General features: G+C 50.4%; 1 protein-coding gene across 1 annotated transcript; it reads left to right on the top strand.

Annotated features, from left to right (window-relative positions):
* The first annotated feature begins 1800 nt into the window (after window positions 1–1800).
* SLC2A10 (solute carrier family 2 member 10) lies at window positions 1801–20227 on the top strand. The gene is made up of 5 exons (XM_032263546.1): window positions 1801–1911; window positions 10883–12160; window positions 12703–12825; window positions 15182–15317; window positions 19863–20227. Exons 1-5 carry the CDS (start codon window positions 1908–1910, stop codon window positions 19939–19941), a joined length of 1620 nt encoding a protein of 539 aa, XP_032119437.1. The 5' UTR covers window positions 1801–1907; the 3' UTR covers window positions 19942–20227.
* The last annotated feature ends 1328 nt before the right edge of the window (window positions 20228–21555 follow it).

The following is a 21555-nucleotide window of genomic DNA, read 5'->3' as shown; positions in this document are numbered from 1 at the left end:
GCATTAGCTATGTGATTCAATAGCTTGGTTCCATGTGGGCCTCTCCATTGGGAAGCTCAAAACATGGCAGCTCAAAGATTTCAACGGAGCAAATGAATGAGAGATCCCGAGACCGAACAACACAGAAATCACCATCATTTATAACCTAATCTGAAAATGACATCCACCACATTTGCCGTATTCTATTCCTTAGAAGTAAGTTGCTAAGTGATACTTCTTGTGACATCTAGAAGGGAGGGGATGCCACTAGGCCACAAATACTAGGAGGGTCTCAGGGTAATTGGACTTCTTACATGAAGGTTCAGGGCTCCAGGTGCCAGTGTTCCAATGACCCAACCTCGGAAGTTACATGGTGTCACTCTGCAGGCTACTGATCAAACCAGTCACAAGCCCACTTTGATTTCAAGGGAAGGAACAACGAATTCTGAAGCCATGTTTTCAAACTGCCCCAGCTATTATTATTTCCGGAACTGTACAAGGATTCCCTTGGCTCAGAGGTCTTGCAGATGCTGTCATCTTTGCTGAGATACCTGCTTGTGTCTGGAGCTTGGAAGAATGCCTGTGTATCCACCTGTACGGTAGGGGTCGCTGTGACTTTATCTGGTGAGGGTACAGCTATTGGTGCACGTGTGCGAAGGTGCCTATCTGTGAACACGTATTAGAGGCTGGATAAGGCTGCGCCCATGTGAGTGCTGGGCTTGTACATGTATTTTTGCCTGAGTGAGCATTAGTGGTGGTGTCCCCAGCCTACCCCTTTCCAGAACCCCAGGCTCATGGCCAACTGCCCATCTATTTCCACAAGGCTGCCTGATGAGCACCTCAAATGTCACACAGCCAAGACAGAACTCTGGATCTCCTTCTCCAGCCCCAAGCTGCCCCTCTTCCAGTCTGTAAGTTCTGACCGAGTCTGTATGTGATCGGCCTACTTTTCTCCAACCTCACCGCTGTGACATGAGCCCAAACCAACTTCTCACCTTGCCTCCCAAGTGGTCTCCCTCTTCCTGCCCTTAACCAGTTAGAACTCCCCAGTTATCTCTCCTGCTGATGGGGATGAAATCCACATTCCTGACCCTGGCCCACCAAAGCCCCTCCCTTAGCCCCCATCTCCCTCCACTCTCCCTGCCTCCTCCTCTGCTCCAGACACTGGCTTAATTTCTGGGTTCTTTATACCTTCCCACCCCAGAGCCTTTGCCTTTGCTGTTCCCTCTGTGGGGAATGCCTGGTCTCTGCCCCGACATCCTCGCCTCAGATCAGTGAGCTAAAGCCGCCACCTGTGCCGGCCTCACCCACCACCCTAGCTTAACTCTGCCTAGTCTTTATCACCAGCTGGTATTTCTCAGGATCCTTTAGTTATTTCTTTTTCGTCTTCCCTTCCTAGAATGTAAACTCTTCCCCTCCTAGAATGTAAACGAAAGGCTTGTCTGTTTTGTTCTTCGGCCCATCCCAAGCCTAGGACAGCGTCTGCATGAGGTAGGTGTTCAAATCCAAGCGTGGAGTGAACGAGGGATGAATCCACGGGAGAGCCAGCGGCACAAGTGCGTATGCGTGAGCGTCTCACGGGACCTGGGGAGGACCGCGGGCTGGAGTGACCCCCCAGGGGAGGATTATCTATGGGGGACTCAGAAGACAGCCCATGGGGGTCCTTGGGAGGAGAGCGGGCGAGGGAGGGGGGTCCCCGCCAGGCCGGCGCGGCCGGGGGCGGTCCCGGACTCCCTTCCGTCCCGCCTCCAGGTCCCGGGACCCGGCTGGCCGACGTGGCGTTGGCGGCGCTGCGAGCGGGCGGGCAGTGCAGGAGGGGGCGGGCCGGAAAGTTTGTCCCGCGGCGGCGGCGGCGTTGGGGACTCCGGCCCGGGGGATGCGCGCCCGGCCCTCCAGCGCCCCCAGCACGCCGCGGAGTCCCGTTCGCCATGGGTAAGTTTCAATCGGGCGCCACGGGCAGGAGCCCTACCCCTTCCCGGGGTGTAGACACCGCCCCCGCGCCCCCAACAGTGCGCGACCCCTGGCTCCGCCTGCGCCGCCCCGGCCGGATTCCGCCTCTCGGGGCCCGCGGGGCTGCAGGCCTGCGGCGGGGGCTGGGACGGGGCTCGGTGGTGCTTCCTTCCAGCGTCCTTTCTGCCCCGGAAAAAGTGGCCCCCCACTTGCTGTGGCGCCCACTAGGACCCCGGAGCTCTCCCGGGCGCCTCATCCCACAGCCCGGGGCAAGTGCAGTGGTTCCTGGTCTGCCGATGAAGAAATGGAGGCTCCGAAAGGAGCAAAGCCGTTCGTCGATTCACTGAGCGCGGTTGCGCCCTCGGCGCTGTGGTGGGCCAGGGGACGCTGCCGCGAACGAAACCGGGAACAAAACACAACCCGCTGCGCTGGACGTGCTTCTGCAGAGAGGGGACAGAGAAGGAGATTCTACAGCATTGGGGTGGGACGAGTAGGGAATGGCTTTGTCGCGACTCGGAACTAGGGCTCTGTTTTTCTCTCTGCATTCAGAAGTCTCAAAGCGTCAGTCAGTCATTGATTTTTCAGTGAGCACCTACTATGTGCCAGACATTGATGCAGGGGTTGGAGATCCAGCAGTGAACAAAATAGACAGTCATCCTCTCTCTCATGGAGCTGGCATTCTGGTTAAGTAGCTGGGTAAACACGTTTATGAATAATTTCAGAGAGAGATAAGGTGCTGTGGAACACATATAATGGGGTGGCGTGATGCTGAGGGCGTGGGTTCCGTAGGGTCAGGGTGGGTTTTCTGGAATAGGAGGTTAGGAACTGAGAGCTTTCTCAGAAGCGGGGCTTGCTGAGATCTGGAGAAACAGCTTCCAGGTAGCAGCAACAGTGCAAAGGTCCTGGGGCAGGAATGAGCTTGTGTGTGGCCCAGGCCAGGGTGGCCAGAGCACAGCCGGCAGGCAGGGCACTGAGATCAAAGGGATGTCAGAGAGGTGTACAGGGTTTTGCAAGCCCTGGTGAGAAGTTCGGATTTTATTGCAAACGCCATGGGAAGCTGGAGAAGGGTTTTAAGCTGGAGCTGGGGGGTGACCTGAATTCTCTTTTCAAAGCTGGCTGTGAGTCGTTCTATGGAGAATCAGAGTAGCTAACACTGGCCATGAAGTAGGGAGGCAGAGGAGGTAGGCATTATTATCCCATTTGTAGATGGGGAAGCCCAGAGAGGTGAAGTGAATTCCCCAAGGTCACACAGCTCTGGGGAGGAGAAGCTGGGAAGAACCCCCCAGCATTCTGGCTCCAGTCTGCAATCCTAACCACTGCACCACCCGGCCTCTCATGGTGGGTTAATGATAAAACTGGTGACCACACCCAGCTCTGACTTGAGAGTCCATCCTTTTAACCCCCATGGCACAGTGCCCTGAGAAAAAACCGAGGCCCAGAGAGGTCAAGGTCTTCTTAAGGACACTCAGCTCAGCCCTGGCCCCTTGCTTCTGCACCTCCCACTCCTGCTAAGTCAACTCAACAGCTGTTTGCGAGTGTGTTCTATGGGCAGAGCGAGGGCTGGGTGCTAGTGCTGGGGAAGGCACAAGTCACAGCTGCTGGTCTCTGTCCTCCCCAGAATTCTTACACTGCTCACTTCACAGCAGGGACCAGGGATTGGGCTCTCTGTATAGCCTTTTGGGGCAGAACTGGGTTCCAGCCCCAATTCCTCCCACTTTCTCACAGTCCCACTTTGACCTGGGAGACCCTGCCAACTTCTCTGGTCACTATAAAATGCCCTTATCACAGGGCAGCCGTGAGAGTGACATGAAAAAGCCAACTTACAGCGCTTGGCTCATTACCTATAGTTACTAAATGGTGAGCAAAGGTGAGTTTTTATTTTATATTGCACCTAATATTGGCATTCTGGAGTCAGACCACCCAAGTTCAAGTTCCTGCTGTGTTATTTACAAGCTATGTTACCTTGGGCAAATGTCTTCACCTCTCAGTGTGGTTGTTATTTCTGTAAAATGGGAATGACAATAGTGATTGTCATAGGATTGTCTAGGGATTAACCCAGCTGGTACAAACACAGCCCCTTAGGAGAGTGGCCGGCTCTAGTGGGTGCTCCAAGTATCAACTGTGGCTGCAGTGGCTGGGACATTGGAAGCTGGCCTTCTGCAAGAGGGTATTCAGACAGTTCAGTTTTTCTCCTGGCTTCTCCCTGGAGCTTCAGGGAAGGCCACAGCAGGTCTCCGGTGCAGGAGGGACACAGTGCTCTGTGACTTCTGGTTGAGACGCTGCTCTAGTGTCACCAACAGGATCCTGACTTGTAGCTGGAGAAACTTGCATCTAAACTGGGTTCCCTCCCCTCTGCCTGCCCCCTGACTCTCCCTGGGAATCTCTGCCCTCCACAGTGAGGGGCTTGGAGGATTAAGGGATTTCTTCTAGCGAGGGACATCTTCATGTGCAACCTGTGTTTAGGCAGATGATTAGTAGAAAGGAAACTCACTTGCTCAACTTAGGTCAAGCCATCTTAATTTGTTCTCCTTAATTTTTTTCTTTTCTTTTTATTTTTCTTCTTTCTTTTCTTTTTTCTTTCTTTCTTTTTTTTGTTGGGGTTGGGGGGACAAAGTCTGGCTCTCTCATCCAGGCTACAGTGCAGTGGCGCAGTCTTGGCGCACTGCAACCTCTGCCTCCCAGGCTCAAGCCATCCTCCTACCTCAGCCTCCTGAGTAGCTGGAATTACATGTGTGTGCCACTACGCCTGGCTAATTTTTGTATTTTTGGTAGAGATGGGGTTTCACTACGTTGCCCAGACTGGTCTTGAACTCATGAGCTCAAGCGATCTACTCGTCTTGGCCTCCCAAAGTATCGGGATTACAGGCATGAGCCACCGTGCCTGGCCTAAGCCATCTTAATCTGAGGACCAGGCTTTACTCTGCTTCCTGTCCATGGCCACTTCCAGACCCTGGACCTTTCCAGATGTTCAAGAGCCAAGATCCTTTCTCTCTGGATTTCTTACGTCCCCACAGTTCATTTGTTTGTTCATTCATTCATTCGATCAACAAATATTGATTGAACAAGTGCTGAGTAACCTTCCTTGGCATCAGGGAGACAGCTGAGAATAAACAAACCATTCCTGTTCCCTTGAGGCTGACTTTCAGGTCAGGGAGACCAATAAATATGTAAAATATGTAGTTATTTTGGATGATGAAAAGTGCCACACAACAGCTGTTGGTATGACTTAGCAGAAAAAACAAGTAGAGAAGGGGATATAAAGTGCTAGACGCTACGGGAAGGTTGAATTTTAGGTAGAAGGCCAGGGACAGCCTCACCGCGAAGGGAATGTTTCAGCAAAGATCGGAAGGGAGGAGGGAAGGAGCCGCTGGCGTGGAGGGAAAGGACTTCCCAGGCAGAGAGGTTGGTGGGTACCAAGCTTTGGGTTGGGACATGCTAGGAGTGGGAGTAGCAGCAAGGAACCAGGGTGGCTGGAGCCTAGTGAGAGGGGATGGATCCTGCAGAGCCTTGACGGTTACAGTGAGGATGTTGGCTTTTCTCAGGTGAAATCGGAGCCTTGGAGGACTCTGAGCAGAGAGTGATGAGGCCTGACCTAGGTTGTCTCAGGATCCCTCTGGCTGCTGTGTAGAATTAGTCAGCCGGATGTGGCGGCTCACGCCTGTAATCCCAGCACTTTGGGAGGCTGAGGTGGGCGGATCACGAGGTCAAGAGATCAAGACCATCCTGGCCAACAGATCAAGACCATCCTGGCCAACATGGTGAAACCCCATCTCTACTAAAAATACAAAAATTAGCTGGGCATGGTGGTGTGCCTGGAAGCTGAGATAGGAGAATCACTTCCCAGCTGAACCCAGGAAGCGGAGGTTGCAGTGAGCGGAGACTGCGTCACTGCACTCCAGCCTGGGTGACAAAGTGAGACTCTGTCTAAAAAAAAAAAAAAGAAAAAAAAATTAGGTTCAGTGGTATCTGACACAGCCCCAGAAATGCCACTAGGTGAAACAGCCCTGGTCCCCTACCCAGTCATTTGTTAATTCAGCAGAAACTTCACTGAGTCCCTCTTGGGTGTCAAAGCAGGGCTGGGGCTCCGGAGGCTCAGGATGAGTCAGCCTCTATCCCTGCCCTCCTTAGTTGAATATGGAAGACTCACAAAGGAACTTGCAGCGTGGGCAAGTGAAGGGAGCGCACCAGAGAGTTGAGGAAGGTGCATGGGACTTCGTCTGGAACTCCCTCAGACTTTTCCACTGAAAGGCACTAAGCAAACGTCGCTGTCTGTTGACATAAAAGGTACTTGGGGACTGAGATTAAGAAAAAAATCTCAGGCAAACCTTTGGAAAAATAAAGAAATTGGTAATGAGTATTTATTGTTTACTGAAGTCTATGGCTTCAGGCGCAGTTGGATCTAGAGGCTCAGACAGTGTTGTCAGGAATCCTTCATCTGGGAAGATGGCCCCCAGTGGCTCCAGCCAGGTAAACCACCAGCTTGGCACCCCCGGTGAGCACACAGGCTGGGGCTGACTCTCACTGGCCCAGGTTTGGCCACGTGGTATTCGTCTCAGCCTGGGGCCCAAGAATCCGCTGATTGGTTGGATGCGGATTGTGAACACCACCGTGGGGCTGGGCACGAGGGTGGAGGTTGGGGCGGTCATCTTCACCCAAACCCGGAGACTGAGAGACAAGGGAGAGAGCGACTCCCACAATGGCAGACAAGGAGAGGATGCCAAGTAACAGATGTGTATACCTAGAGGCTCGTTTGGGAGGCGGCGCAGGACCTGGGACCGAGGAGGGAGAGTAGAGGAACAAAGGCACCTTTCCCTGGGGAACAAGGGCAGTGCATGTAGGAGGCCCAGCACGTGTGGAGGTGGAGCAGCATGAAAGCGTGCAGTCTGTGCCGCGAACACACGTGTCGGCAGAGCGTGTGGGGGAGGCTGCAGCCACAGGGTCCAGGATGAGGCGAAGTGGCCGAGGAGTTAGGTCAGCCCATCAAGAGCCTCGGCTGTCGTGCTAAGGTGGCGGGACTGACTCAGGTGATGGGAACCATGGAGGGAGAATGTTCTTCCTCATCTTCCTGACAGCCCTGACTGCTTTGGGGTGCTCCTTTCCATCTACAGTCCCGCCGTGCCACAGTACCGTTTCACCATGTTTTATCCCTTGGGGTTTTCCCTCTTTCCCCTCCACCTCTGCCCCTGTACCCCAGCTGTCTCCTACCCCGCCTATCTCTGATTGGCTCTTGCTGGAAAGTCGTTGCAGCAGAGCTCTTCAGGGCATGGGTTTGGGAGGCAGGCAGGTCAGCGTTTCTGCCCCGATCCTGTTGCTTCCTAGCTGTGAGAACACTCTGAGCCTTCGCTCCCGCATCTGTAAGATGGAATAATTGCAGCAGTCTCACCTAGGATTGTTATTAGGATGAACTGAGGGAAGGAAAGTAAAGCCTTTGCACAGAGGAGGTCTCCATACATGATACCTGGTATTATTACTATTTTACTTCATGTTTGTTTGTTTTGATTATCCATTGGTTTTATTGTCCATTGCAACCTGAATCCGCACTGATGTGTTTTCCAGTGGAACTGGTGGGAGGAACCTGTGAGTCCTTTGGCTGGGTTCCCTTTCGCTGCAGGAGGAACCCAGGAAATGGCAAACAAATCCTGGGCTTTCACCTCGATTGCTTCACATGGCCTGGAAGGACTTTCCTTTCTGGAAGAAAACCCCAGGAATGAGGGAGGAGGGGCAAAGGGGGCGAAGACAGAGCAGGATCTGAGCAGCATCTTCCAGGATGTTTACCGGCAGTGAGGAACAGGAAGGACAGGCCAGCCAGGCAGTGACAAGAGCTTGTTTCCTTGGAGGGCAGGAGTGTCAGGGGAGAGGGGTGAGCAGAACGGCGGGGTGAGGCGAGGGGGAGATGATTCCTTCGCCCGTGGAACTCCTCCCTCTGCACAAAAATTGCCTGACACAGCTAGGAAGGGGCTGAAGCAAGAGAACAGAGTGAAATCACGTTGCACCAAAGTTTTATAATGGGGTGGTCAAGAGTTTTTTAACTGTGGAGCCAGACTGCCTGGCTTTCATTCTAGCCTCAGCTGCTTACAACTTTTTTTTTTACCCACCCCCACAGGGAAACTTTTTTTTTTTTTTTTTTTTAGGGTCAGGGTCTCAGTCTGTCACCAGGCTGGAGTGCAGTGTCACGATCATAGCTCACTGTAACCTCAAGCTCCTGGGCTCAAGCGATCCTCACACTCAACCTCTTGAGTAACCAGGACTACAGGCTCCCACCACTATGCCTGGGCAATTTTAAAATGTTTTGTAGAGACAGGATCTTGCTGTGTTGCCCAGTTGCACTTACTGCTTTTGACCTTAGGTGAGTCACTTCACTCCTCCAATGATCACTTTATTCATTCGTAAATAATATAAGAGCCTGCCTCATAATGTTGGGGTGAGAACTAAATGTGGTTTTGTTTGCTTGTTTGTTTATTTTAGACAGAGTCTCACTCTGTTGCCGAGGCTGGAGTACAGTGACACGATCTTGGCTCACTGCAATCTCCACCTTCCAGGTTCAAATGATTCTCCGGACTCAGCCTCCCAAGTAGCTGGGATTATAGGCGAGTGCCACCACGCCCCGCTAATTTTTGTATTTTCAGTTGAGACAGGGTCTCACCACGTTGGCCAGACTGGTCTTGGACTCCTGGCCTCACGGACTCCTGCGCTCCAGCCTGGGAAACAGAGTAAAACAGTCTCAAAAAAAAAAAAAAATTAGTTCCTGCATCCCATTAGCCTATCATATTGGATGGCACAGGTAGAGATAATTCTGTGATTGCAGAAAATGCTGTTAGATAATGCTGCTCTAAGAGAAAAGGAAAACATAGGAAGTGTAACATTCAAATCAGTTGGGGGGAATATGGAACAATTTTATTTATTTGGGAGGCTGCCTCAGCCTCCCAGAGTGTTGGGATTATAGGCGTGCGCCGCTGTGCCCAGCCCTAAATGTGTTCTTAAAGTGCTCAAAGCAGTGCCTGGTCCAGAGAAACTCCCCGTACATCTGGCTATAATATTGCAGATGTTCTTGTCAGGTCCAGGGTGGGGGTGCATGACATAGATACTGCTGAATTATTCTAGATGCTTCCAGAAATATATACATTTAACTGTATGAATTAAAAATTAAGAGTGAGCTGACAATAGGGTAGCCACCATCCATATGTGGCTATTTTTATCTGTACTTAATTAAAATAAAATAAAAAATTCAGGCTAGACATGGTGACTCATACCTGTAAGTAATCTCAGCACTTTGGGAGGATGAGGCAGGTGGATCACCTGAGGTCAGGAGTTTGAGACCAGCCTGGCCAACATGATGAAATCCTGTCTCTGTTAAAAATATAAAAATATGCTGGGTATAGTGACACATGCCTATAGTCCCAGCTACTCAGGAAGCCGAGGCAGGAGAATCCCTTGAACCCAGGAAGCGGAGTTTGCAGTGAGCCAAGATCACAACACTGTGCTCCAGGCTGGGCAACAGAGTAAGACTGTCTCAAAAGAAAGAATAGAAAATAAAATTACTTCCTGCATCCCATTAGCCACATTTCCAGGGCTCATTATCTGCACGTGGTTAGTGACTATCATATTGGATGGCACAGGTAGAGACCTTTCTCTCATTGCAGAAAATGCTGTTGGTGCTGCTCTAAGAGAAAAGGAAAACGTAGAAAGTGTAACACTCAAATCAGTGGAGAAAAGAATAAAACAAAAACCCAGCTATAATTGACCCACCAGAAGCAGAAATGGAGGTAAAAAGAAATATCGTACAGTACAGTAAATAGAAGATACAAAAGTAAATGGCAGAAGCTATTTCAATCGTATCAGTCATTGCAATAAATGTGAATAAGTTCGCCTCTTGTTTTATTTATTTATTTATTTTTGAGATGGAGTCTCACTCTGTTGCCCAGGCTAGAGTGCAATGGTGTGATCTCAGCTCACTGCAACCTCCGCCTCCCAGATTCAATCGATTCTCCCACCTCAGCCTCTTTGGTAGCTGGGATTACAAGTGCCTGCCACCATGCCTAGCTAATTTTTGTATTTTTAGTAGAGATGGGTTTCGCCATGTTGGCCAGGCTGGTCTCGAACTCCTGACCACCCACCTTGGCCTCCCAAAGTGCTGAGATTACAGGCATGAGCCACCACACCCGGCCAAGGTCACCTTTTAAAAGAAGAAACTCAGATTTTCCTAGGACTTTTGTTCTCACATCGCTCAGATCTCTACCCAAATTTTTGCTCTTTAGAAAGGCCCTAAAATGGTGCTACTCCATCAGTCTTAATTCTCTTTCCCTGCTTCATTTTTCATGATATCTTTACCACCTGAAACTATATACTTATTATCATCTTCCTATTTCTTCTAGGACGTTAGATCCTGGACAACATTACTGTATTACAGCCCTAAGAACGCTTCCTGGCATGTTGTAGATGCCAGATAAATAAATTTGGATGGATGGATGGATGTGTGAATGAGTGAAATGGATGAAATATAGAGATGGGTGGATGAATGGATGGATTTGTAGATAGATGGATCAATAAATTGATGGATGGTTGGGTGAATTAAGGGACAGATAAATGGACATAGAGATGGATAAATATTTGGATGGATGGAGTAGATGAATGGGTGGAGTATGCATAGTTGGTGGATGGGTGGTTGAATAAATGGAGTGGATGGAAGAATGGATGGAAGGCTGAATGGATGATTGAACAGATGGTGTAGATGGATGGATGGTTGAATAGATGGATGGATGGATCAAGGGACAGTTGAATGGGTGGTTGAACAGATGGAGTAGATGGATGGATAGAGGATGAATGGATGGATGGTTAAATTGATGGAGTGGATGGATGGATGGATGGAGGTATTGACAGATGGAGGGAAGGTTGAATGGATTGATAGTATGGCAAGGAACCATTCTAACTCTTCCCTGTCACTTTTGTTTTTTAGGCCGCCCCCCACCTGTCCTGACCTTGTGTGCCTCTGTGTCTTTGCTGGGTGGCCTGACCTTTGGTTATGAACTGGCAGTCATATCAGGTGCCCTGCTGCCACTGCAGCTTGACTTTGGGCTAAGCTGCTTGGAGCAGGAGCTCCTGGTCGGCAGCCTGCTCCTGGGGGCTCTCCTTGCCTCCCTGGTCGGGGGCTTCCTCATTGACTGCTATGGCAGGAAACAAGCCATCCTTGGGAGCAACTTGGTGCTGCTGGCAGGCAGCCTGAGCCTGGGCCTGGCTGGTTCCCTGGCCTGGCTGGTCCTGGGCCGCTCTGTGGTTGGCTTCGCCATCTCCCTCTCCTCCATGGCCTGCTGTATCTACGTGTCAGAGCTGGTGGGGCCACGGCAGCGGGGAGTGCTGGTGTCCCTCTATGAGGCAGGGATCACCGTGGGCATCCTGCTCTCCTATGCCCTCAACTATGCACTGGCTGGTGTCCCCTGGGGATGGAGGCACATGTTCGGCTGGGCCACTGCACCTGCTGTCCTGCAGTCCCTCAGCCTCCTTTTCCTCCCGGCTGATGCAGATGAGACTGCAGCACACAAGGACCTCATCCCACTCCAGGGAGGTGAGACCCCCAGGCTGGGCCTGGGAAGGCCACGGTACTCCTTTTTGGACCTCTTCAGGACAAGGGATAACATGCGAGGCCGGACCACAGTGGGCCTGGGGCTGGTGCTCTTCCAGCAACTAACAGGGCAGCCCAACGTGCTGTCCTATGCCTCCACCATCTTCCTGTCCGTTGGCTTCCATGGGGGATCTTCAGCCGTGCTGGCCTCCGTGGGGCTTGGTGCAGTGAAGGTGGCAGCTACCCTGATCGCCATGGGGCTGGTGGACCGCGCAGGCCGCAGGGCTCTGTTGCTAGCTGGCTGTGCCTTCATGGCCCTGTCGATCAGTGGTATAGGCCTTGTCAGCTTTGCCGTGCCCATGGACTCAGGCCCAAGCTGCCTGGCTGTGCCCAATGCCACCGGGCAGACAAGCTTCCCTGGAGACCCTCATCTGCTGCAAGGCTCCTCTCTACCTCCCATGCCAAAAACCAATGAGGACCAAAGGGAGCCAATCTTGTTCGCTGCTAAGAAAACCAAGCCCCATCCCAGATCTGGAGCAACCCCTCCTCAGCCGGCCCTGAGCTCTGCCTTCCCTGGGCCCCCTCTGCCCGCCCCAGGGCATGCACTGCTGCGCTGGACTGCACTGCTCTGCCTGATGGTCTTTGTCAGTGCCTTCTCCTTTGGGTTTGGGCCAGGTAAGTGGAGTTTTCTTGCAGGTGACTCTGGAGCCTTCTACCCCTCTTAGGGGGAAGTGGGACATCTCACCCTGACTATCCGGCAGGGCGTTAGAGGGGCATGAGAGGTGGGTTGACCATGAAGCCTCAGGGCCTTCACTTACTTGCAGTTGCTCCTCCCAGGGCCAGTGCCTAATTTTATGTTTGTAAATTGTATTCCTTAAGAGGCTCCCCAAGTCATTTAAGCTTCAAGTCCCTTAAAGCCTGGATCTTTCCCTGGAGAGCTCACAACTGGAAGGAAATTAATGAATATGGTGAAAACCAATCATCCCAGTTCATCCAAGACTGTTCCCATCTCAGTATTGAAAGTCTCGTGTCCCAGAAAACCTCTTAGTCTTCAGCAAACCGAGACCCTACCGAGATTCTTACAGCAGTATGGGGGGAGTTTGGTCAAGAGCCCAACACTGCAAAATCCCATTGTTGCAAAGCTGTGTGTTTGACCTGATGGTGCCAGGCTCCAGGTCCCACCAAAGCCCAGGAGCCCTCCTGCTCTCCCACCCCAGTGACCTGGCTTGTCCTCAGCGAGATCTACCCTGTGGAGATACGAGGAAGAGCCTTTGCCTTCTGTAACAGCTTCAACTGGGCGGCCAACCTCTTGATCAGCCTCTCCTTCCTCGATCTCATTGGTGAGTGCTTCCCAGACAAGTCCATTTTTTTCTGTAGCCCAAGCTCCCTACTTGAAAGCAGACATTTTTGGACTTTCCTATGTGTTAGCTGCAGAACTATTATTCTGTGCAGAAACATTACCAAGTGTCCAAGGTGACATCCAGGACCCTCAAACGCGCTGTTAAGCTCCCCAGGCCAGCTAATGGGTGATAGTCTACACTCGGTACTGGCGAGAGGTTGTCTGAGGTCGACTGGCAGGTTTAAGAGCAGCAATGTCTATTTGCTCCCAGTTGGTTTAAACTGGTTCATGCCACCTGCCAGCTGGAAGTTTTTCTCTTTTTAATTTTTAATTTCTTTTGAGATGGAGTCTTGCTCTGTCGCCCAGGCTGGAGGACAGTGGCACAATCTCACCTCACCGCAGCCTCCATCTTCTGGGTTTAAACGATTCTCCTGCCTCAGTCAATAGCCAGGACTACAGGTGCGCCACCATGCCCGGCTAATTTTTGTATTTTTCCCAAAGACAGGGTTTCACAGGTTGGCCAGGCTGGTCTTGAACTCCTGACCTCAAAGGATCCACCTGCCTCCGCCTCCCAAAGTGCTGGGATGACAGGCATGAGCCACTATGTCTGGTCTGGAAGTTTTTCTCAGATCAAGTTTATGTGATATCATCTCTTTCTCCCTAGCATTGAAACCCAGTCTGAGGGATGGGGTGGAAATTATGTGGGCCCAAGAACACCAGGGGATGGCTCTGAGATGCTGAGATGCTCATGGCTCCAAGCCCTGGTCTTCGGTGGGTATTGCTCACCTGGGCCACAGTACATAGGCTCCTTCACTGTGGACCCCAAGGCACAGTGTTTAGGGTTCAGTTATTTTCCTGTTCCCTATGGCCATTAGTTTCCTTCTCAAAGGTGCAGCCAACTTGGGAGGCGGGGGACAATGCTGTGGGAAACACCAGTGGAAGAACTCCTCCCCCACATTATAACTGTCTTAGGGAATCCAAGCTTCTCCCTGCAGCCTCAGTCTTCAAGCATTTTCCTTTTCGTGGAGTAAATGAGTGAGAGAGGAGAAGAAAGGAGAGAAACAAGGAAGGGAGGAAGGAAGGGAGGGAGGGAGACAGGAAGGAATTTATTAGAATTGTGTCATGTATCATCCCTATTTCACAGATGGGAAAATACATCCTTCCCCATCCAGCCAGGGAATCAAAAGACTAGAACCAGCCTCCCTGACTTCTAGCCTGTTGCTCTCCCTGCTGGCGATCGGTCCAGCTGGTCATGGGAGGCTGCCTAAAGGAGGTATGGACATGGCTGTCAGAGGTGAGGATGGCTTCCAAAACAAAATTTATCTTCCACCTTGACAAAGATCCTTCCACCATAGCCTCTGCTCTGACTTGGGCTGGATGACATCAGAGGACTCAGGATGATCCCCATCCTGGCTGCTGGCTCTGAGACCCACCGGAGGCTCCAGGAGGAGGCAGGGGCTAGGATGTTGAGCCACCCGCTGCCCCAAACCCCTGCCAACCCCCTGCCGACTCCAGGACTGAACTGCGGCTTTTGTTCTCTGTCCCAAACCAGTCACGAGCCAAACTGGCTGAAACTCACTTTTCTGAGTGATGAATTCACTGAATGACCAATTCATGGAATTTCTGGTGTTCTCTTTTTTTTTTTTTCAGGGTCTGTATCACCTTGAGTGCAGTGGCATGATCTCGGCTCACTATAGCCTTGACCTCTGGGCTCAAATGATCCTCCCACCTCAGCCTCCCAAGTCGCTGGGGCTACAGACGTATGCCTCCCTGCCCAGCTAATTTTTTTATTCTTTATTTTTAGTAGAGACAGGATTTTGCCATATTCCCCAGGCTGGTCTCGAGCTCCTGAGCTCAAGTGATCCTCCTACCTCAACCTCCCAAAGTGCTGAGGTTACAGGTGTGAGTCACTGCGCCATTCCCAATTCATGGAATTTCTAAGGATTTTTTTTTTTGTTTTAACTGAGCTTTGCCAAGGTCATATCCGTGCAGCTGTTTGGCCACTCAGCTGGATCCACATTCCGTCAGGTCAGGCTTTCGGAGCCCAGGTGCAGTCTACGGAATAGTGCCCTAGATGTGGGTGAGGGCTCATTCCCGTAAACACAAGTTACCATCGTCTCTGTGCTTTGCTTGTGGACTTGCATCCTGGCTCATCCCCGCCTCTGGGACAATGAGTGAGATTTCTGCTTTAAGGTACTTCCCTGACAGCTTATTGGTCACTCTGCAAATTGACCATTGGGAACATTTGCTTTGAGTGAACTGACTTTCCATGCCTGACCTGGAGTCCACCGGTTGGTCTAGGCTGCGGGGCCAGAGTGCTCGGTCCTGGGCCAACACTCCTGCCCTTCTGTTTCCAGGCACCATCGGCTTGTCCTGGACCTTTCTGCTCTACGGACTGACCGCTGTCCTCGGCCTGGGCTTCATCTATGTATTTGTTCCTGAAACAAAGGGCCAGTCGTTGGCAGAGATAGACCAGCAGTTCCAAAAGAGACGGTAGGGAGCTGACGGGGGGGTCTCGGGGAAGAACTGTCACACCTCAAGCACGCAGCTCCAGGATTTTGGGCTTTGTACTTTCTCTTTGCAAGCGAGCATCCGTCCTGTCTTCCCTATTGCCTGGGCACTGTGAGTTTTGTCCGGCCATACACAAGTTGTTTTCCTTGGGTTGTCCTGTGTTTCCCTACAGTGCCTTTTCATTTGACTTTAAGACACAGTTCACAGGGATTTAAAAATCAATGGATTAAGGCATCACAAGGGGCTAGAAGAGCAGAATCTTAAAACCATAAACTATCTTAGTCACGGGACTTTGGAGAAGCAAAACATTATAACATGGCCTTCAAACACTGCATGCAAAACACTTGTGGGTTCACGCATTCATTCCATGGCTATTTATTAAGTCCTTACAATGTGCCAGACTGTGTTTAGAGCCTTAGAAAACATGCTGAGATTAAGGAAGACAAAGTTCTTATCCTCAAGGAGCTTCCATTTGATGGGGCAGAGAAGCCAACTAATGCATAAACAAGAGCATTTTCATTGGTGACGGGTAATTAGGAGAAAATAAAACAGAGCAAAATATGTTGAGAGGGCCAGGTGGACACAGGGGAGCAAAGAAGAAAGGGGTTGTGGCTGAAGTGGAGAGGGCGGTCAGGGAGGAAAGTCCTCTCCGAGGAGTGGAATTTAAGTTAGTGAGAGGGAGGCCGCCATGTAACGATGAAGACAGAAGGAACAGTGAGTGCGAAGGCCTTGAGGTGGGTGTGTATCTGGCATGTACAAGGAACAGCAGGGAAGCCAGCGTGCCTGGAATAGAGGGAAGGAGGGAGGGAAGGGTGTGGAGGGTCAGATGGGCCAGACGGGAAGGCGCTAGATCACATCAGGTCTTAAGGTCACTGAGGGAAGTTCAGAATCTTAGCATCATGAGACCTTAGGCTTTCAAATAAGAGTGGAACGGGAGCTTTGGAAGGGACTTCAACATGCTACAATCCTAAGCATCCTTGGCAAATGTTCCCAGTTACCTCTTGTAAGCAGGTCATAGTCACCAGCTCCTGACTGCCCATTCTGATTCCGGGAAGTCATAAAAAGTTTTTAAAAAATCATTCTAACATTGACTAGCTAACCCTGAACCAGCTGCTAAGCCCCATCCCTATCTGGCTCCTGGTGTAGGAGCCTGTAGCCTGGTCCTCCCCACCCCAGAATGCTCTCTCCTACTTCGTTGAGTGACACCTTCTGCAGTTTTGGCAGGCCCCTCAGCATCCCAGCTGCATTAGTTGGGAAATCGATTTGGCTGCTTGAAGTTGTTCAAATGTCTGTTGGTGTCTACGGTTGGGTGGCAGCGGTGTGCCATAAGGTCATGCAGGGTCCCAGGCTCCTTCCGTCTTATTGCTCTGCCAATCTTCCATATCACCTTTCCTGCATGGCGCAAAGAGGTACACCCCCACATACCTGCCAGAGAATGGGGGAGGGGAAGGGGTGGGCATAGTCCTCAGGGTCACTTCTACCAACGTGCTTTTGTATAGGACTTGGCTACACCTATGTGCAGGGGAGGCTAAGAAATGTGGTCTTCAACCTGGACAGCCATGTGCCCAGCTAAAAATCAAGGGTTCTGTTACTAGACAGCTGTCTGGAATCTCTGCCATACTGGTTTTCTTGGGAGAAGATTCCAAATCCATCTTCTGGTACAAAAAGCAAAGGAGGCAGAAAGGCACGTGAGAGCCAGCTTTGGGATAAGGGAGGATGTGATTGTAGCTGGGGGTGTCAGGCTGGGTCTGGGGTCACATGAGGGAGCTGGGGCCAGCCCTTGGGGACTGGAGACTGGGTCTGCTATGACTCTGGAGAAGACAGGAAGTTAGGGGTTTTGGTGGAGTCTGGAGGCAGGTCTGTGTTTTATCATCTCTGTCCCTAAAGTTCAGGGGGCTCTTGATATCAGAGGCCACACAGAGAGAAACTTGACTTTGGGAACACAGGGACCAGGGCATGTCCAGGGAGTCTGACAGCAGGAACATTCGGCATCAACTATTTTCACTCCTGTGTGCTCCATGCAAGAGTCATGGTCTCAGGGGAAAGTCTGATTGGCCAAGCCCGATTTATGTGCCCACCTCCTAACCCCTAATTTAGCCAGGATAGGGCAGAGCTCCTTGACTGACAGTCCAGTCAAGCCAAATACACAGAGTCGACTAGTTCCCCCCAAATTGGAGGCACATGTGGTAGAGCAGACACTCACTACTGTGGGCTGACTGCTGCCTCCCTCTGCCTCAGGTGCGCTTGTTGGAAAAGGAGACCTACAACTTACAGACCCAGCTCTTCTACCTGCTGTAGGAGCATTAGTAACACAAGGGGCTCAGATCGCCTTACAATCAATCAGTGGCAATCAGTTGCCGAAATGTTGTTTATTTTGCTTTCTTATCAGGTTATTTCTGTTCAAAAGAGACCTTTACTAATCCCTTGGGGGATATAATAACAAAAATACACCTTCAAAAATTTCTGTTTCATCCCAATTTCTCAGGAATCAATTCATTCAACTTTCAGCAAATATTTTCAAATGCCAGGCACTGTCGTAGGCTCTGGGGACAGACTCAGGACCAAGAGAGACTTTATCTCTGGACTTAGAAGGAAGTTACATTTTAATGTACAGGAGAGAGATAGACTACAAAACTCAAAATGTACAAATAAGATAATTCAGAATTTTTTATATCATGAAGAAAATAAGACAGGTTAACCTACCAGGGAGTGAATGGCAGATTTGGGAGATGGATACGGTTTCGTTAGCTAAGGTGCAAATAGCTATGGGTGCATTTGTGTTACGAGTGTATTGGGAATTTTCAACAAGCACAATGATACTTTTGTGTATTGGTTCCACTCACTACCCTGTCCCAGGGCTTAGAACAGTGCCTGGCACTGCCGTCTTTAATCATACCTCTGGCTGAATGAATGATACTGACGGAAACCTGCTCTGAGCTGAGACTGGAATTATGAGAAAAAAACCAATGGTTTCAAGAGCAGGAAGAAATGTTCAAGCAGAAGAAACAGTTTCAAGAACTGGAAGAAATGTTCTAGATGGCCAGACATGATGGCTCACTCCCGTAATCCCAGTACTTTGGGAGGCTGAGGTGGGCAGATCACGAGGTCAGGAGATCAAGACCATTCTGATCAACATGGTGAAACCCCATCTCTACAAAAAATACAAAAATTAGCTGGGCATGGTGGTGCACACCTGTAATCCCAGCTACTCCAGAGGCTGAGGCAGGAGAATCACTTGAACCTAGGAGGCGGGGGTTGCAGTGAGCCAAGATTGCATCATTGCACTCCAGCCTGGCAACAGAGCAAGACTCCGTCTCAAAAAAAGAAAAAAGAAATGTTTTAGGTGGAGGGAACAGCAAGAGCAAAGGCCCTGAGGTGGAAACAAGTTAGGGATTTTGAAGGGAGAGACATAGGAGGCCCATGTGTCCAGGGTGTGATAAGCCAAGGGACTGGAAGGGTTGGTGTCGGGGAGGCCAGCCCTGGGGAGGAGATGGGATGTTAGGCTGAGCATGATGACAGTCTCCTTCTGAGCAGGTGTATCAGACCATTCTCGCATTGCTATGAAGAAATACTGGGTAATTTATAAAGAAACGAAGTTTAATTGGCTCACAGTTCTGTACTCTGTACAGGAAGAATGATGCTGGTGTCTGCTCAGTTTCTGGGGAAGCCTCACAAAACTTACAATCATGGCAGAAGGTGAACGTCAGCCAGCGCATCTTACATGGCGGGAGCAGGGAGTGGTGCTACACACTTTCAAACGACCAGATTTCACGAGAACTCACTCACCATCTCGAGGACAGAACTAAAACGGACGGTGGTAAACTGTTCTTGAGAAACTGCCGCCATGATCCAGTCACCTCCCGTCAGTCCCTACCTCCAACACTGGGAATTACAACTGAACATGAGATTTTGGTGGGGACAGATCCAAATCATATCAGTGAGGAGGGACAGATTTTTGTGTTTAGAAAGGTCACTATGGGGCAGGCACGGTGGCTCACACCTGTAATCCCAGAACTATGGGAGGCCAAGACAGGTGGATCACAAGGTCAGGAGTTCGAGACCAACCTGGCCAACATGGTGAAATCCCATCTCTACTAAAATATACAAAAAAATTAGCCAGGTACATTGGTATGCACCTGTAGTCCCAGGTACTTGGGAGGCTGAGACAGGAGAATTGGCTGAACCTGAGAGGCGTTGCAGTGAGCGGAGATCGCACCACTGTACTTCAGCATGGGCAATGGGGCAAGGCTCCATCTCAAAAAAAAAAAAAGGAAGAAAAAAGAAAGGTCACTATGGATGTAATGGTGAGAAGGGGCTATAGGAGGCCAGGGAAGATCCAGGGAGACCAGGAAGGAGCTGCTGGGGTGTCCAGGTGAGAGAAGGTAGACATCTGTACTAATAGAAGCAGGAAGGATCATAGTAGGAGTGAAGATGAGATTGGGGAGTGGAAACCCCAGTGGAAGGCCCACTCCGCAGGGAAGGCCCCAGGCCCTGCCACGCCCTGATCCCACACATTCTGTTTGACAGGTTTGCCCTGAGCTTTGGCCACAGGCAGAACTCCACTGGCATCCAGTACAGCCGCATCGAGGTCTCTGCGGCCTCCTGAGGAATCCTTCTTCCTGGAAATTCTGGAACCATGGCTTTGGCGACCATCTCCAGCGTCCTGCTTCCTAGCCCCCAGAGCACAAGTTCCACCTTGTCATTTGGGAGTGCCCCGTACCCCAAAGGAGGTCTTTTTTTTTGCTGGGGCAAAAAGGATTAAAGTCTGAGAATGTCCAACTTTTCATTTTGAGTCTCAGGCCCTGAGGGTTTCTGAAGATCTAGCTTTGTGCCTCAGTTTCCCCATTGACTTGCACATATCTGCAGTATTTATAATAAGAATATTTTATGGAGTCTTTGTTGCACCATGGACTTTCTCAAAGAATCTCAAGGGTACCAATCCTGGCGGGAAGTCTCTCCTGATATCACCTCTAAATCCAAATGAGGCTATCATCTTCTCTAATCTCTTTTTTCAACTGGCTGGGACATTTTGGGGTGGGGGAAGTCTCTTTTTTGACTCTTCATTTTTTCTTGAGACAGAGTCTCACTGTGTTGCCCAGGCTGGAGTACACTGGCAGGATCTTGGCTCACTGCAATCTCTGCCTCCTGGGTTCAAGCAGTTCTTGTGCCTCAGCCTTCCAAGCAGCTAGGACTACAGGCGCATGCCACCATGCCTGGCTAACTTTTTGTATTTTTAGTAGAAATGGGGTTTTGCCGTGTTGGCCAGGCTAGTCTCAAAATCCTGGCCTCAAGTGATTCACCTGCCTCAGCCTCCCAAAGTGCTGGGATTACAGGCCTTTTGACTCTTTTATCTGAGTTTTATTCAGCTCCTCTAATTCTCTTACCCAGAATATTTATCCTTTGCCAGCAACTCTGTCTGGTTGATGGGAGGCCTCAGCTCTAGTCCTTGGTCAGCTGGTGTCATTGCTGTATGAATGACCACAGGCCTCAGTTTGCCCTCATGTACAATGGGAATTTTGGACCAGGTCATTCTTAAGATTTATTTCCACTCCAGTGAACTGGAATTCTGAATGCTGGTCCAGGAGCTGGTCTCCAGGATGGTGCAGCATGGCTTTGCGGAAAGGAGACTGGTTTGGAGGCCAACAAACCTGCTTGACAATATTGCCTTTGCCGCTCAGCAGACCTTGAACTTGGGAAAATAATAACTCCCTCAACCCTAAGTTTCCTCATCTGCAGAATGGGGACAATTATGTCCCAGGGGTATATTTAGACCCTATTTCCCTTCAGGGAATATTTTTACTCATCCTCCATTACCCAGATCCCTCCTTTGGACCCTGTAAAGGGTCAGGGTGAATCAGATGGGGGACTGAGCAAGTAGCTAAGACCAGAGATCACTTAAGGAAGGGATTGTCAAGAAGCTCCCAGATGCTGGGGAGAATGGAGAGCTAACACAGATGCTGGATGATTTGTCATCCATCCCTGCACATGTGGGTGCTGGCTGAGCCTCCAAGGACCCTGGCCCCTTGAGTTCTCCTATCTTCTCTGTTCTAGATGCTTCTCCCTTGTATCCAGTGGTGTGCTGGCACTGGCTTTGCTGGCTTGTGAAAGCTGATTGCTACATTTTCAGGATTTTTGCAAGTTGGTAAACAGACATTATTTTAAAAATTAAATGATTTAAGTTTATAATTAAATTATATTATAACAAAAATAATTATACTCA

Source organism: Sapajus apella, unplaced genomic scaffold (genome assembly GCF_009761245.1).
Source record: "Sapajus apella isolate SASKATOON/1434 unplaced genomic scaffold, GSC_monkey_1.0 scaffold137, whole genome shotgun sequence".
Classification (NCBI taxonomy): Eukaryota; Metazoa; Chordata; class Mammalia; order Primates; family Cebidae; genus Sapajus; species Sapajus apella.
This window is presented reverse-complemented; position numbering and strand designations above follow the sequence as displayed.

Coding starts and splice junctions, on each gene's coding strand:
- SLC2A10 (XM_032263546.1), top strand. Junction 12,161..12,702: donor CTCCTTTGGGTTTGGGCCAG/GTAAGTGGAGTT, acceptor CTCCCACCCCAG/TGACCTGGCTTGTCCTCAGC. Junction 12,826..15,181: donor CTCCTTCCTCGATCTCATTG/GTGAGTGCTTCC, acceptor TTCTGTTTCCAG/GCACCATCGGCTTGTCCTGG.